The sequence below is a fragment of the Enhydra lutris genome, unplaced genomic scaffold (genome assembly GCF_002288905.1).
Source record: "Enhydra lutris kenyoni isolate GAN:26980312 unplaced genomic scaffold, ASM228890v2 scaffoldscaffold49, whole genome shotgun sequence".
NCBI classification, from domain to species: Eukaryota; Metazoa; Chordata; class Mammalia; order Carnivora; family Mustelidae; genus Enhydra; species Enhydra lutris.
This window is the reverse complement of record NW_019154133.1, coordinates 3,771,706-3,786,600: the sequence shown is the minus strand read 5'-3', so window position 1 is coordinate 3,786,600 and position 14,895 is coordinate 3,771,706. Positions and strand designations below refer to the sequence as shown.

The 14,895-nt window shown below is 44.4% G+C and overlaps 1 protein-coding gene across 1 annotated transcript in view; it reads right to left on the bottom strand.

The window, feature by feature from the left end:
- Positions 1-2,079: 2,079 nt before the first annotated feature.
- The window catches only part of LOC111156845 (zinc finger protein 704), a 226,171-nt gene continuing 213,355 nt past the window's right edge, over positions 2,080-14,895 (bottom strand). Inside the window, exons 7-10 of the mRNA XM_022517945.1 lie at positions 14,104-14,371; positions 11,799-11,903; positions 3,144-3,241; positions 2,080-2,419 (exon numbers count right to left, since the gene is read on the bottom strand). Of these exons, the coding sequence (XP_022373653.1) occupies positions 2,308-2,419; positions 3,144-3,241; positions 11,799-11,903; positions 14,104-14,371 (583 nt within the window). The 3' untranslated portion in view covers positions 2,080-2,307. The remainder of the gene's footprint in view (positions 2,420-3,143; positions 3,242-11,798; positions 11,904-14,103; positions 14,372-14,895) is intronic.

Here is a 14,895-nt window from a genome sequence, read left to right as displayed (position 1 = left end):
ACTAATCATGGCCTGCATCTCTAGGGTCCAGCTACAAAACCTCACTCCAGGACTGCTCCCTGGCGAAGACCTCTCCCTCCTTATGTTCCAAAGTCCTGGGTGGTGGGGAGGATGGATTTAGTCCCTCATCTCTTTGATTATTTTTGATGAGTGACTTAATCCCAGGATCACGGGCCAGGGAGCCCTCACTGAAGAGAAAAACCTCTGCCCTGGGATTGTGCCCCAGCCAACTATCCCTTTTGGACTTACTGTGGCCGCCAGGCAGCCCACCCGCAGCTCAGGCTGGAGCATCAAGTCATAGCAGAGGGTGCCTACAGGTAGAGCAACAGGATTCCAAGGAGGATAAAAGACATGCTGGGACTCAGGATGCAAATACATTTCCTCCTTAAAAAAAAAAAAAAAAAAAAAAAGCCCTTTCCTGGCTGACCTTGTAAATATGAAAACATACATTATAACTGGTGCCATAGCTACTCCTGATTGGCAACCCTGACATGAAATTAAATGAAGCTCTTTTCCTCTTTTCCTGCTCTCTTGAAATAAGCGTTGTTGAAATAAAAATAAATGGAGGAAAACAGGATCCCTCCCAAGGAATAATGTTTGAAAAGTTAGATGAAAGCTTAAAAAATAAATTTGCCAAAAAGATACGAACACACAGGTTGTGGATATGATACTGTGGAAACTCCTTCTATTTCCCTCGATTATAAAAGGAAAAGGATATTATTACTAGGTGACTTCTTTCAAAGCTTTAAAACGAAAGTGTATGTACAATCTCTCAACATATATTAAACTTTCTTCTGTGCAATTTCATCGAACATTCCTATGGCTGATCGTAGGCTCTCCGTCCTGACACAGCGCCCCCATAAGGTGCTCTTACTACTTTGCATAGGTATAGGAGAAAGAACTCATTCGCAGGGCAATCCGGAGTACGGTAGACGAGCTTATATACTCCCCTCCTCCATACCACTACCACCAAAACCGACCAAGCAAGCAACCAACATACGTACATACGTAGCAGGCTAGGAAGTCTGCCAAAAGCAACACAGTGAGAGCCCTGGTCCGACTAGCTTGAGAAATGCCTATACCCACATGCATTTTCCTTTGGGTGTTCTGTATGTTCCCCTCTGAGCAAATTCTTAACCAACAGTTCCAATATATTTATAAGAAAAATAAAGTTTGGGACCTCCCATGTACCTAGATCATGTTTCTGTCGTTCACGAGCCCATCTCCCGGACGCGCTAAAGCATACAACCTATGAAAGTGCACTCAGAATGGATGTGTTTGCGGACCTCGCCCGTCTCTCCGAACAGATGGGGACGTGAGCGGTGTGCTCCGCGGTGCGTAGCGAACCTGCGGGGACAGTCCGAGCTCTCTATCTTTACTGAAACCAGCCCGGGGTGGAGATTGGAGGGAAGGCCGGCTGACCCGCTGTCCTGGCAAGGACACTGTCAGATGAGCAGTGACTCACAGACTGGGGCAGCCGTCTGCCCCGCGTCCCTGAAAGAAGCATCGAGGCTTACCCGGACGGCCGCCGCCCGCGCGGGTCCTGCCCGGGGCTGGGGCCCAGGTGCCCCCCCGGGGAAGGGCTTCTGAGACAGCTAGACTCCTCGGGGTTCCCGCGGCGGGATGTCCTGGGCTCAGCTGGGGGCTGAAGTCTGCTGGTGATCGCTTGGCGAGGGGATGCCCTCCGGGCCCTGCCGGCCAACAGCGCCCGGCGGTTCGAGGCGGGGCCCATCTTGGAAACAGGACAGACGGACAAACGAGACAGAGAAGAGATACCCAGGTGCTGAGCTTTCTGGCAACACGCCATGATGTGCACTGCTCCGAGAGGTCGGGGGAGAATGCTGTTCACAAGGAAAGCAGGCGTTGACCTCTGTACAGACGCCACCGAATAACGTGGAGCTTCTTGTTCTTTTAATATGTCCCCAAAAATCTCAGAAATGGCATTATTCAGAAAGCTTATCAAAATATGCCTCCTCTCTAGGTCAAACGGGCTTTGTTGGTTCAGTTGCTACGGAGTCTGCAGTTTTCAGACCTAGACATACAGCAGGAAAAAAAACCAAGACTGACTGTTCTTTTTTCAAGGAAAAAAAAATAATAAAACTGCCCGATGCTGGGTTCTCAGCAAGAGCAGTGAGGGTGGTGACCTTATTTTATTTTATTTTTTGCTGTCATTCCACCAAGTTTCCTGGAAGCGCTTTTCCTGGGCTTCAAGTGGGTTTTGTTCGGAAGAAAAAGCGCTTTTCCAGAGCCTGCCATGGAAGGCAAGGGCAGCGGGGCGGCGGGTCGCCTGCTCGGTGGTCTCAGGGGTCAGTCAGTGAACCTCTGGCAGGCTTTCTTCCAGCGGCACGCCGTGCACCACAGGTCCCGGTTCTCCATGCCATACACCTTGCGGCACTTCTTGCCCTCTCCCCGGGGTTTCCTGCAAGACAGGCAAGGAGCAGTTAGGCTAGTTGTGGGGGGGCAGTCAGGGGCCTTTCTCTGCAAGGCTTGAGAACCCTCGAAAGAGCGAGAAACAGAGTTAAGAAACCTAGCAGGGGTTCGTGCTAGATTCGGACTTGAGCACCTGCTGGATGTTGTCCCGCCACCAAGCTCAGCTGTTACTATTGGCTACTGTAACTCTGAAGCTTCTGCTTTTCCATTTGGGGCCATGTCCCTCTCCATCAAAATGAATTAAGCAGGTACATGCAAAAAATGCCAGTAGAGAGCTTTATTCTTTTAAGTTTTAAGTATGTGGTTTCCAGTTTTCTTGCTCCTCAAATTTCTAGCGTTCTGGTTAAGGGAAATCAGAGGTGTTTTTTCTTGATCTGTATTAAAAACTGTATCTTAAAATTCTTTTAATACAGAGGTTAAGGCCATATGGTTTTAAATAGACCCAGTAATCACCATTACCTATTCCTTGAGAAAACCTACAGCAAACTGCACACCCCAGCACCCCTCCACCCGGCCGCCGTCCCCAGTCCCAAACAACAACTCTTCGCTAGTAATTGATGGGTGGAGAAAACGATGGCAACAAAAGAAAGGGCGTTTTGTCCATTCCAGGGAAAGTTTATGGAAGATGGTATCTCTGGTTTCCCTTTTCCTTGCTGTTCTTCTGTTTTTCAGTTAATTCCTTTGAGATGAGGTGGCGTTTCAAGCAGTCATACCTCAGGCTGACGGTCCCTCTGGGTGGCGAGGACAAGACCGTGTGAGTGTGCTGTCTCTGCTCGCCTGTGCCCCCCAGATGATTATGTGTTGGTGACACCTGGCAAGGACACAGAAACAAAGTTGATGGGGTAGGTTCTTCTCACCATGCTTTTGTTTAGCCTTTGCCACATGGGCAGTGGTCAACATCAGACATGGAGACAAAGGGCTTCCTTCACAGAGACACCTGTTAGCATGCAGAGGGGTGATGCTCATGGCAGAATTTAAATGCTCCCCGAACAGAAAAGACTCGGCAATGATGAATACTTAAAAAATCCTCATGACTTCACATATGTATTACAAGTTGCCCATAGTAACATTTTTTCACCTGAATAATATTCAAAACCTTAAAATATAGTCTCACCTAGTCTAAGCCTCATGATCTACCTTTTAAAAAAGACAAATCCCTAGAGATGCCTCAGTGGCTCAGTGGGTTAAGTGTCTGCTTTTGGCTCAGGTCATGATCCCAGGGTCCTGGGATCGAGTCCCGTATCAGGTTTCTTGCTCCTCAGGGAGCCTGCTTCTCCCTCTGCCTATCTCTCTCTCTCACTCTCTCTGGAGAATAAAAATAAAAATCTTTAAAAAAGACAAATCCCGAGGCACCTGGGTGGCTCAGTGGGTTGGAGCCGCTGCCTTTGGCTTGCGTCATGGTCCCAGGGTCCTGGGATCGAGCCCTGCATCGGGCTCTCCGCTCATCGGGGAGCCTGCTTCCTCCTCTCTCTCTGCCTGCCTCTCTGCCTACTTGTGATCTCTGTCTGTCAAATAAATAAATAAATCTTAAAAAAAAAAAAAAAGACAAATCCCTAGAGAGGTTAGGAGAGTTACCTAAAATTATATAGCCAGTCAATAGCAATGACAGAGTGTGGACCTCGGCCCTCTGTTTACTTTATGAGATCATTACAGCTCCTATATAAATGGCTTCTTGCATAAAACATCCACACAGCAGATGGTGGGGTCCAAATGGGAATAAAGGCTAGAAGTAAAGAGTCCAAGCAAGTCAAGAACAAAGGTCATCCATGAAATACTTACTGGGCACTCGCTGCATGCCAGGGTCATGGACAATGGCTTTAATTGTCACAACTACCCCACGTGACAAGTGCTATTCTTGTTCCTACTTGATAGATGAGGAAACCAAGGCGTGGGGCCAAGGTTGTAGAACTTGGCCAAGGTCATGGAACTTGTAATGGCAGGGCCAGTGCTTATACTGATCTCTGCCTGATGCCAGAGCATGTGTCTGAACCCTGTCACACCTCTGCTTCTCAGTCCCAATAACAGGAGGCCCCTGGCTTTTGAAACCCCTTACATTTCTTGCTAGACCCTTTGCATCATCTGCTCTCATAACACTATGTATTGTCCTAGCACCTGGGATTCTCAACAGCTACGAAAAATGAGTTTTTATAAGAAAAGAGAAATGATATTTCAAGTAAATATACAGCATTGCCATTTGTAGAGGAGCAGAAACTCGATGAATTTAGAAACTTAGTTATCTAGAGACCAGCATGGCCATCGAAGTACCAGTCCTGGGACATACAGTCCTGGGAACATTCCTAAGGCATACTTCTAGAACTGAATTTCTCTAGTACAGGTATTGGAATTTTTTATTTTCTTTCAGTTCAGAGGAATATACATCAGTGCTGTCTTCCTAGATGTTAATTGAAAAAATTGAACACATAAGTGAAAACCCAACATTTTAAACCACTGTTGCCATGATTCTGAATTATTCTGTACCATTGGTTTTTAGTGTTTTGCTAAAGCAGGGTAGGACTGAGGCCCAGAAGAGGTGAATTAACATACATAATTTTTTAAAAATTAAAGCTTTAGAGTTCAGGGTATGCATTTGATGTGGATAGATATGTAGGGCTTTCCAAGAGGAAAATATCCACCCCCTTCCCCCCCGATCCTGACACCTACCCCATATCCCATCCCTGACCAGGGTGCATTACAGCAAACCAGAGGGAATTAGTGCTTCAGGTGTTCACAGTCACTGTGGTGATCTAGAATGTGCTTATATGAATGGTTTTAAATGGTTGAGATAATTAAATCTAAAAATTATTACAGAATTCATAGAATCCCAAGAATATGGCCTTATTTAGTGAGATGACTAGGACAAGTTTAGTTGACATGACAGTCCGCTGGTAGTAATATGGAAGGTTCTAAATTGTGCAAAAGGGCCACACCCCTTTTACGTGAGGGGATACGAGATGATAGGGCACTCTTCATTCAGTAGATATTTCTCAAGTTCTTACTATGCACCAGGCACCCTTCTAGAATGTGGGTACCTAGCTGTGAACAATGCCAAGTCTCTGTCCTCATGGAGCATACATTCTAGTGGGGACACAGACAATAAATACGAACAAGTAAGATCATTTTAGTGATAAGTGCATGAAGAAAGTAAAATAGGTCAATAGGCAAAGCCTCATTAAGAGAGAAGACATATACTTATTTAGGGCAGTGAGAGAAGCCCCCCCGCCCCCCGAGAGGTTATCTTTTATCTTTAGGGCACTCTGGAGAAAGGGGGAGCAATAACAGAGGCCTCCTAACTGCAGAGTGCCAATGGGGCTAGAAGATACTGTGTGGAGGCTGGGGTTAGAGGACAGGAAGTGGTGGATTCAGGTCATGCTTCCTGGTTCTGATTGAGGAATTTGAATTGAATGTTGCTCTAAGTGCCAGGGAAGCCATTGGAGAATTTTAAGAAAGTGAGACATCTGATTAATGCTTTAAAAAGATGCCTGTGGCTCCTTCGAGAATGAATTGGAGACAGCCTGGAGAGGAGCCCTGCTGTCTAGTTAAGAGCTCTGCATCATTTGGGGGGAAAGATGATTTAGACGAGAGCGTGGCAGCGGTGGTTAGAAGGGGATGGATTCATGGCAGAATCAGGCAGAGTCTGGGACTCGCTGAAGGATAGGAAAAAAGGAAGACAAATCTTGAGAAGAATCAGGAATGAATCAAGAGGAGTCAAGGGTGAATCCTACCTTCTGGCCCGAGCAGCTGGAGGGATGCCACTTACTGAAATGGGAAAACTGGTGATGTGATTGGTTTGAAGAAGGAGTGAGGACCAGGCTTTCGAAAATTCCAAAGACACTATTTGAGGACTATGGAGGAACAACCCTTGACTACAGTCTTTATTACCACTATGGCTTTCTTATCTCGGGAGCTCAGGGCCTGCGTGCATAGTCCTGTCTGGTAGCAGCCCCTCCCAATCCACCCCAGGCCTGGGTTTTATGGGGCACAACACAGCAGAAGCCAGGACCCGCTTTACACATTGGCTGTGACTCAGTTCTGTGTGAGGACCAATACAACCTAACTCGTGAGTTTTCCTTGAGACTTTTAATAGCAAGACAATCATGGTGGAAAGCTTTTTATTTTAGCAGGTGCTGAGGGTGGGGAAGGGAAGGGAGCAGCTGGCATGGGAACGGATATTTGTTTAGTGCTCGCAAATGTGAGGGGCAGGCTACTCCAGGTATCATTTCTTTTCATCCTGCCAGCAAAGTGCGGCTATCTGAATTTTGTAGATAAGAGAATTTAGACATCGAGCCAAGAGGCGGCCTGCAGAACATCCCGGAGTTCTTAGGAGTGGTAGTAGTAATTTACTGAGGGCTTGTTAAACAAAGGGCCTCGGAAAGCTATCTGCCTTCCTTTTCACTGCAACCCTAGGGTAGTCGTAGTGTTGTCATGTCCAAGTCCTGGGTAAGGCAGTGGAGAAGTTCGGTCTGTGCTGCATCGTCACTGGTGGGGCCCGTACTTGAACACAGGCCGTCGTCTCCTACCAGTTGACCTTGGAAATAGTTCTGAGTGAGGTCAAGGCGCTGCTCTTGCCACTCCATCATCCTGCTGCGGAGCTGATGGAAATACGATGGGCCCTAAAATAAAGCCCTGCATAGCGCGATGTTGGCTATCTCTCCCGGCAGTCTCCCCATTTCAATCTCTATTCGGGTTTTTTAAAATTTTTTAAGTCTTTTTAGTTTTATATCTTAACTGTTTCTAAGTTCTATTTTGGGGCATGGTCTATAAAGCATGTAATAGACTTGGAGAGTACTATATGGTATTTTTCCTAAATATATAGATAAATTAAAAAAATTTTTAAAGTATAATCTCCATTTTATGTTTTCCCCAGAGAACAGTTTTTCTTCAATCCTTAAGGACTCAGCTCCTGACATGGGCTTTGGTGGAGGGCTTGGGGCAGTCCCCACGGGTCTAAATGGGGGTGGGGGTGTTGGGTCCCTCCAGGCTTCAGGAGAGCGATTCCTGGCTAGCTTGCTGTGAATGGCACAGCTCACACAGTAATGGTGTCTCACACACAGACTGGGGAGCACACAGGCCTCTGCATGTCTCTCATTTTTCTGCTGATTAGGTGGGACCTCAGAAGAGTTTAAAGAACACTAGTCTGCAAAAATCATGGCTGATTTCTCCCCTGTGTTGGGTAGGTATGTGTTATATCAGTCAGTCCTGAATACGGAGAGTACACTTCTTCTGACAGGTGTAGTACACCAATGGGACACATCACAGGCAGCAAGATAGTGAATGCTCCATAATGTTAGCCAATGCCAGGCACTGGGCTCAATGATCCAACTCCATGGGGGCAGGGCGCCTGGGTGGCTCAGTCGGTTAAGTGTCTGTCTTTTGATCAGGTCATGATCTCAGGGTCCTGGGAGCGAGTCCCTCATTGGGCTCTCTGCTCAGTGGGGAGCCTGCTTCTCCCTCTCCCTGCTGCTCTGCCTACTTGTGCTCTGTGTCAAATAAATAAAATCTTAAACAAAACAAAACAAAACAATTCCGTGGGGTGGTTTAAAGTTAAGGGCATTGCTTAAGAGAGATCAGGTGACTGGCCAGACAGCAAACGCCAGAGTCAGGGTTTGTATCTGAGCCTCACACCGGAGCAGTTATAAAGAATGTTGTGTCCCTCTGTAACTAGGTTGGGGAAATTTCTTTTCTTTGGGATTTTCTGTCTCTCAAATGGAGAAGCTGATGTTCCTTGTCTTGGCTATAACCTCTTATACTATTCTGAGTCCTCCCTCAAGGTGTTAATAAAAAACAAACCAGCTAGGGGCACCTGGGTGGCTCAGATGGTTAGGCAGCTGCCTTCAGCTCAGGTCATGATCCCAGGGTCCTGGGATCAAGCCCCACATCGGGCTCTCTACACAGCAGTGAGTCTGTTTCTCCCTCTCCCTCCATAATCTCTCTTGCTTTCACTCTCTTAACAAACCAACCAACCAACCAACCAGCTAAACGTCTGATAATTAAGCACACTATTTTAGGTTTGGAGACCCTCCCTTCAGCCTGACCCCCTCCTGGAATAGCCCTTGGATGGCAGGTCGACTCACTCTCGGCTGTGTGGGCTGTTACAGACTGCATGTTTGTGTCCCCTCCCCCCACCCGGCCCCGGTTCATATATTGACGCTCTCATCCTTAGTGTGGTTATATTTGGATATGGGGCCTTTAAGGAAGTAATTAAAGATAAATGATGTCAAAAGGCTGGGACCCTGATCCAATAGGATTAGTGTCCTTATAAGAAGAGATACCCAAGGCCTCTCTCTCCACCCACCAGCACCCCTTCCTCCACCTCCACCACTAGAAAAGGCCATATAAGGACACAGTGAAAAGGTGGCCCTCTACAAGCCACAGAAAGAGCTGTCACCAGGAACTAGCCAGCACCTTGATCTGGGACTTCTAGCCTCCGGAACTGTGAGGAAATACATTTTGGGTGCTTAAAGTGATCCAGTCTATGGTATCCTGTGATGGCAGTATAAGCAGACTCATACGGGGTCAAGAACTCTCAGCTTTCTGTCATGAAAAGACAGAGAAAAGAATGTAGATAATTAGAAGAAAAGGTGTGGTCATTTGGGAAAAACAGCTCAAAGAATGCTGTAATTAATGAGCGTCCTCTCCCTACGCTTATGTCTACAGCCTTCGGCTAGAAAACACTGCCCCTCCAGTCACATTTGTAGCTATGCACAACAGCCTTCTCCACTCCACGCCTCTGGGAAGACGTCTTACCCAGGGAACTTATTAAAGCCCAATGTTCAGGAAATGTTGTGTAGGCAAATGAATAAATAAAATCCTGCAAACCTTGGGATTTCCCCAACAGAGATTATTTTCATTCTCTAGGAAGCATATAAAAGCATCCCTTCTTCAATACCAGGTCTCCAAGATGTAGGGGGAAAAAAGCACACCTTAAAAGGGGTTGACAAGCTCAGGGTATTTGCTTTGGAGTACAAAGAGAAACGTGTTCTTTAAAGAGCATTTTATACAATGGGAACTGCTTTGTTCTTCCATTTGGCTACAGTTGAGGACTGCGCTAATACTAATTCATTATAATTTAAAATGTTTAGAGCTTCTGTCTCAAAACCCTATTACACTAGTTTAGAAGGTAGGAATTCATACGCTCTTAGAGTCTGCTTGGCTCCATGTCTCCTAGGGATGGGGACAGCATTTCTGGAGAATTTGGGGATAGTCGTTGGCACCCAGTCAGTAGACACGTACCAATTGTATGCTTCTGTGGTGTGGCACTGTACAATCCAGCTCCCACAAGAAGGAGGCAACCAGTAATCACCTATTTTTTTTAAGCCTCAATAGACAGTATATAACATAAAGAACATTTTTAATAGCGAGCCTTTTCTCTAGGGTAAAACGAAGCCTGGGAAAATAGCATTCCCTTCCCTTGAAATAGGAATGGCAGCTAAAACAGTTTAAAGTGTTGGCAGAAGCATGACACAACCAGATAGATGCAGAATTCCATGGTGAAAGAAGACGTTAGAAGCACAAGTAGGATTTTAGTGGGATACCTAGTTAACCCAACCACTCTATACACTTTCTGTCAAAGCTCCAGTCTAGACTGTCCCTGGGAACCGATGAAGTTAGGGACTTGGAACAATTAGGGCATTGAGGTGAGAACAGAGATACATAGTATTCACAACAGAGAAGAGTGTTAAGATCTTGCTCCTGGAAAAAAAGGAGTAGAGGGTATCCTGGCTGGTATCTTACTGGGTAAAGCATTTAGTCACTTTAGGAGACACATAGCTGGTCATCCAACACTCAGTGATTTCTCTGCACATCAGAAGGAGATGATTTAATTAAGAAAGCAAAAGGAAAGAAATTCCATTTTGGTTGGTCACAGAGGTAATCTGAAATGGAGTCTGACCTGGGCTGTTCCAGCCAGACGCTACGCTTGTTTGTACTCCAGGTGAGAAATACGGTGTATGCTCTCGAAAATTCTCAAAGATTGGAATTAACGGGATTTAGAATAGTGGGTCTCTATGATCCTGTAATTGTAGCTGCCTTTCTAGGTTAGAGGGCTTGTCTCGAAAGTGATACTGAGAGCCACTCCAGGTCTTTTTATGTCTATCAATAAAACAAATAAGTCGAAGTCCCCCAAAGGACTGATGGTTAACCTCTGACAACCCTTCTCAGCTCATCATTGTTCTTGACAGAAACAAAGCGGATACCTACGTGCTCTCTTCTAATGTCTACTACAAGATCCCTCCTTGCATTCTCTGTCCTTCAGACTTGCCAGCCGTTACTACTATTTGACAAAGCAGGTGACTTTCATAATTACTCTAGATCCTCGATCGTTATTTAAAAACCAAATTCCAGAAAATATGGAATATTGTGGAAGCCACAAATTCCCAAATTGCTGCTAGTGGGATGCTTTTTATTGTTGGCTGTTCTCCTAGGAAATTTAACAAGTATTCATCGACAGAGCACAGCATCATTGATTGAGCTGCTTCCATTTTTATCAGTGCTGTAGGAGGCCTTAGTATTTTCTGGAAACCTCTGAAAGTCGCCACTGGTTGACAATAAGAGGCTTTTGTGAGGTCCTTGGGGAGAGGGGTGGAGAGGAGAAGATAGGGTTAGTGTCTGTTATCATAAGCCACTTTGTGAACCTTATCAGGAGTTACAAACCACTGTGGGCATCAACAGTGTGTAGGTCCGTGGATATTCTGTGATAAGCTACAAAAGACCCAATATACATTTTTAAACGAATGGTTAGGTATCAAGTTAATTCAAGGTGATTTATCAGACAGCAATAATTTACCATGTCAAATCAATGCTTATATACCACTTAAACCTGATTGCATAGTTCAGCACTCTTATTTTCAGAGTGCCTATCAGCATGGATTATTCAAGCTTTGGAAGAAAAAAAAAATGATTTCAATTTATGGGGGTTTTTTTTGAACCTTTCAAAATGACACACCTACAAACAATAATTTCAAAGTCATAAATTTTATCAAGTTACTCATAACGATAAATATCATTTACGTACAGGGTCCTTTTCTTTTATGTTCAGCGTCCGAGTTCAAAAAATAATTCTATAAAGCCTTTTGGAAACATACAAATACACCACCGACACAAAAAAATCTTGACACATTTTTAACAAGTTGTTTATCAGCAGCTGCAACTCCCCTAGTTTTCTCGAATGCTCCTCATAACACCTTTTCCACAGACAAGCTGGGCTGGGCTGGACCGTGAAACATGCACCCTGGTGTTTACAAGTGTCACTTAAGGAATAGAGTACTTCTGGCATTCTGAGTTTTGTCTTTTTCTTGCATGTTTTTATAATTTGTTCCCCAAATTTACATGCAGTGATGACCAGATTTCTGGCTTTTTGTTTTTCTACTTACTGGAATGCCAGTGAAGGTAACCGGAGGAGACTGCCAAGAAATGCTGAAGCTGCTGCCATTGGGGGTGAACTTGGCTGATCCTGGAATGGTCACAGGGGGCGTGGCCTGTCCAACAGAAAACGGAGAACATCATTATGAAACAACATTTCTCCTCACAGTCCTAAGCTATCATTGCCTAACTTGGGCCCCCAAAATGGTTTCAGCTGGATTAATATCTTAGACTAATTATCCAATGGGAGGAGGTAAACATAGTCCAAGAGAATAGCTAGAAATAAACTTTCTATGTATCTCAGCAAGCTATCTAAGGAATAAAAGCAGAAGGTTTTTGGTGGTTTCTGAAGAGAAATTTTGTTATACATACACATACCTATTTTAGGACATATCTGTGTGTAAAACACATTGCTTCACTATCAAATTAGGAAAGAAACAATCTTATACAGGGATGCCAAGTAGGTAAATTGGTACAATGCTTGGGGAAGGCAATCTGGCAAAATATATCAAAATTCTTAGTATTCTGTATATTAGCTATTCCACTTCTAGAATTAATTCTAAAGCAATGGATACAAGGATGTTCATTGCAGAGCTATGTATTAGGGTACTAAAAACTGGAAATGCAAATGTCTAATAATAGGAAAGTGGGTAAATAAATCATGATAAATCCACAGAGCCTGACATTGTTGAATAGTTATTGGCAAGGGAAAATGTTCATGATATAGTAAGTGGCAAAAACAAAGCACAAGAAAAACAGTATTACAATAAATTCCACCCCCCCTTTTTTTAAATGGGTATACATATATAGAACAAACTCTTGAAGGACATACAAAAAATATTAACCAAGGGGCTTCTTTTTGTTGGGATTAGGGGATGAATTTTCTTCATTTGCTTGTGTTTTTAACATTTTCCATGCTGATCACTTTTAATGTCTATAAATAGAACAATCCCAATATTGTGAATACATGGTTTGGAATGGACCTTTTAGATCCCCTACTGTGTGTTCCAGCTCTCACAGAGATGAACAACATAGCTGAAATTGGTTCAGGCCCATGATTTCGAGCCCGTGTTTCTAAACGCAACACTGACAAACAAGAGCAAAGAAATTATTTATTCTTTTCGACCAACATAGCAAGAGTCAGGAATGAAATTTATTGCCTCAACTAATTTAATAATTAGCTCCATTCCAAAGCTCTTGAGCGTAAGTCTAGTAAATCAGTGGCTGGTTGTTTCTTCCACAGGTTTCTACATCTAATTATAGATGTAGCTTCTGGTGTCTGTGGTTTTATAACTGGCATTGCTGGAAAATATTTTGGCAAATACTTTGCAAGAGCCATAAGCTGTTCATGTTATATCCTCTGACTCAGTAATTACTCTTCTGGGAATTTAAAGGGGGGGGAAAAAGCTACTGGCACAGAGGTGTGCATAGTAGAGTTACTAATGACAGTGGAAGAAACTGGAGAGACTAAGGAGTAGATACCTAACAATAACAGAATGATTAAAAAACATTGATGCTTCGATGTAACTGAAAACTATTCAGTTACATGGAAAGTGTTCATAAAACCAGGGTGGGAGAACACAGACAGGAGATTTTTTTTTTTTTTTTAAGTTGCATAAAGTGATTGAGAATTATGGAAAAAATGTTTTCCTAAAACTTGAATGTTTTGAAATGTCATTAAAACAAATCAACGTTTACAAGAGTTAATAATTGCTGAGGGGACAAAGGAGCTTTGCAGGGTTGGTCTGTAAGGTCTTATCAGACTTTCCAGTGAAGCAGACCAGCTTCTGCCTGGCAGGTCTGGAGTGGTCCCAAGAATTTACATTTCTAACAAGTTCCCAGGTGATGCTGACACTGTTGATTTGGGGAACACTATAATCTCCTCTATCTGTGAGGTGTAGTTACCATTTTAGAAGGCGGGGTAGGAAGTCCCAGATTTGGGGTATGTGGCAATTATGTCATTGTGCCAAAGATGTTCAGTGCTCACTTTTTCATTTATTTTATTTTTTGTTTAACAGATACTTATACCGTGTGCCAGGCACCCTTCTGAGATCTTTACAATATAAAGGATTTTAATCCTATGACAACATCTAAGGGATTGGATCTTCAATCAGTACTGGGAAATCTAAGAGCCCACAGGGTCCCATCTGTGTGAGATCTGGGCTTTAAAAGGAGAAAAAGAAAAAACGAACTCGGCTATTGGGCTACTTCTGTGATGCTGTTTTTCCACCAGGTAACCCTTTCCTCGCACGGCAGAATGCAACTGCATTTGGTTGGGGGGGTCAAACTTTACTTTCACGGTCCTCCGCCCGTCACCTGGTAAGCATGGTCGGTGTGCACGAGGTAGAGGGTGGTGGGAGCTGAGCGGCTCAAGGGTGTCATCAGTTTAGTCTCAGTTTTGGCACAAGGAGTCTCTGTTCGGCTTGAATCTGGGATGGGGTAAGTGGGAGGCGAAGCCAGGGACTGAGACGGTGACACAGGGGCCAGGCTGCTCAGTCCATCTGCCACTGAGTCTGTGTTGAGCTTGATCTCAGTGTAGTAAAAGTCCTCTTCGCCATCACTGTAGTCGGAGTCCCCAACACGCCTAGGGCAAAAGAGAGCAAAACGATTATACCAACCCAGTGAGCTTTCTTGCCTCAAAATCTTGCACTTGCTATTCTCTTTGTCTGGAATGCTTTTCCTTGGTCTTCTCTGTCTCGCAAATGCTGACTTATTCTGCAACACTCAACTGTCCACTTTCAAGGGAAGCCTTCCTTGACCTCTTAAAACAATTTATCCAATCAATTATTCAACAATTTATTGAGAATCTGTGATGTCCAGGAGCTTTTTAGGGTCTCCTGATATGGTGAACTAAGCACAGGCTACGGCCTGATGGAACTGACCCTCTAGTGGGGAAGGCAGACACGGAACCCATAAAGAAACGTATATTTAATATATCAGTGGTAGATCCCAGAGAGAAAAACCAAGCAGATTCAGCGTCCTTTAGCAGGGGAGTTGCTGAAAGGAAGGCATTTGTTTCAAAGAAAGTGTTCAGAAGAAGTCTCTCTGAAGAGGTGACATGTGGGCAGGGGCCTGAGCGACGTGAGGGAAAAACCCGCCCCAGGTTGC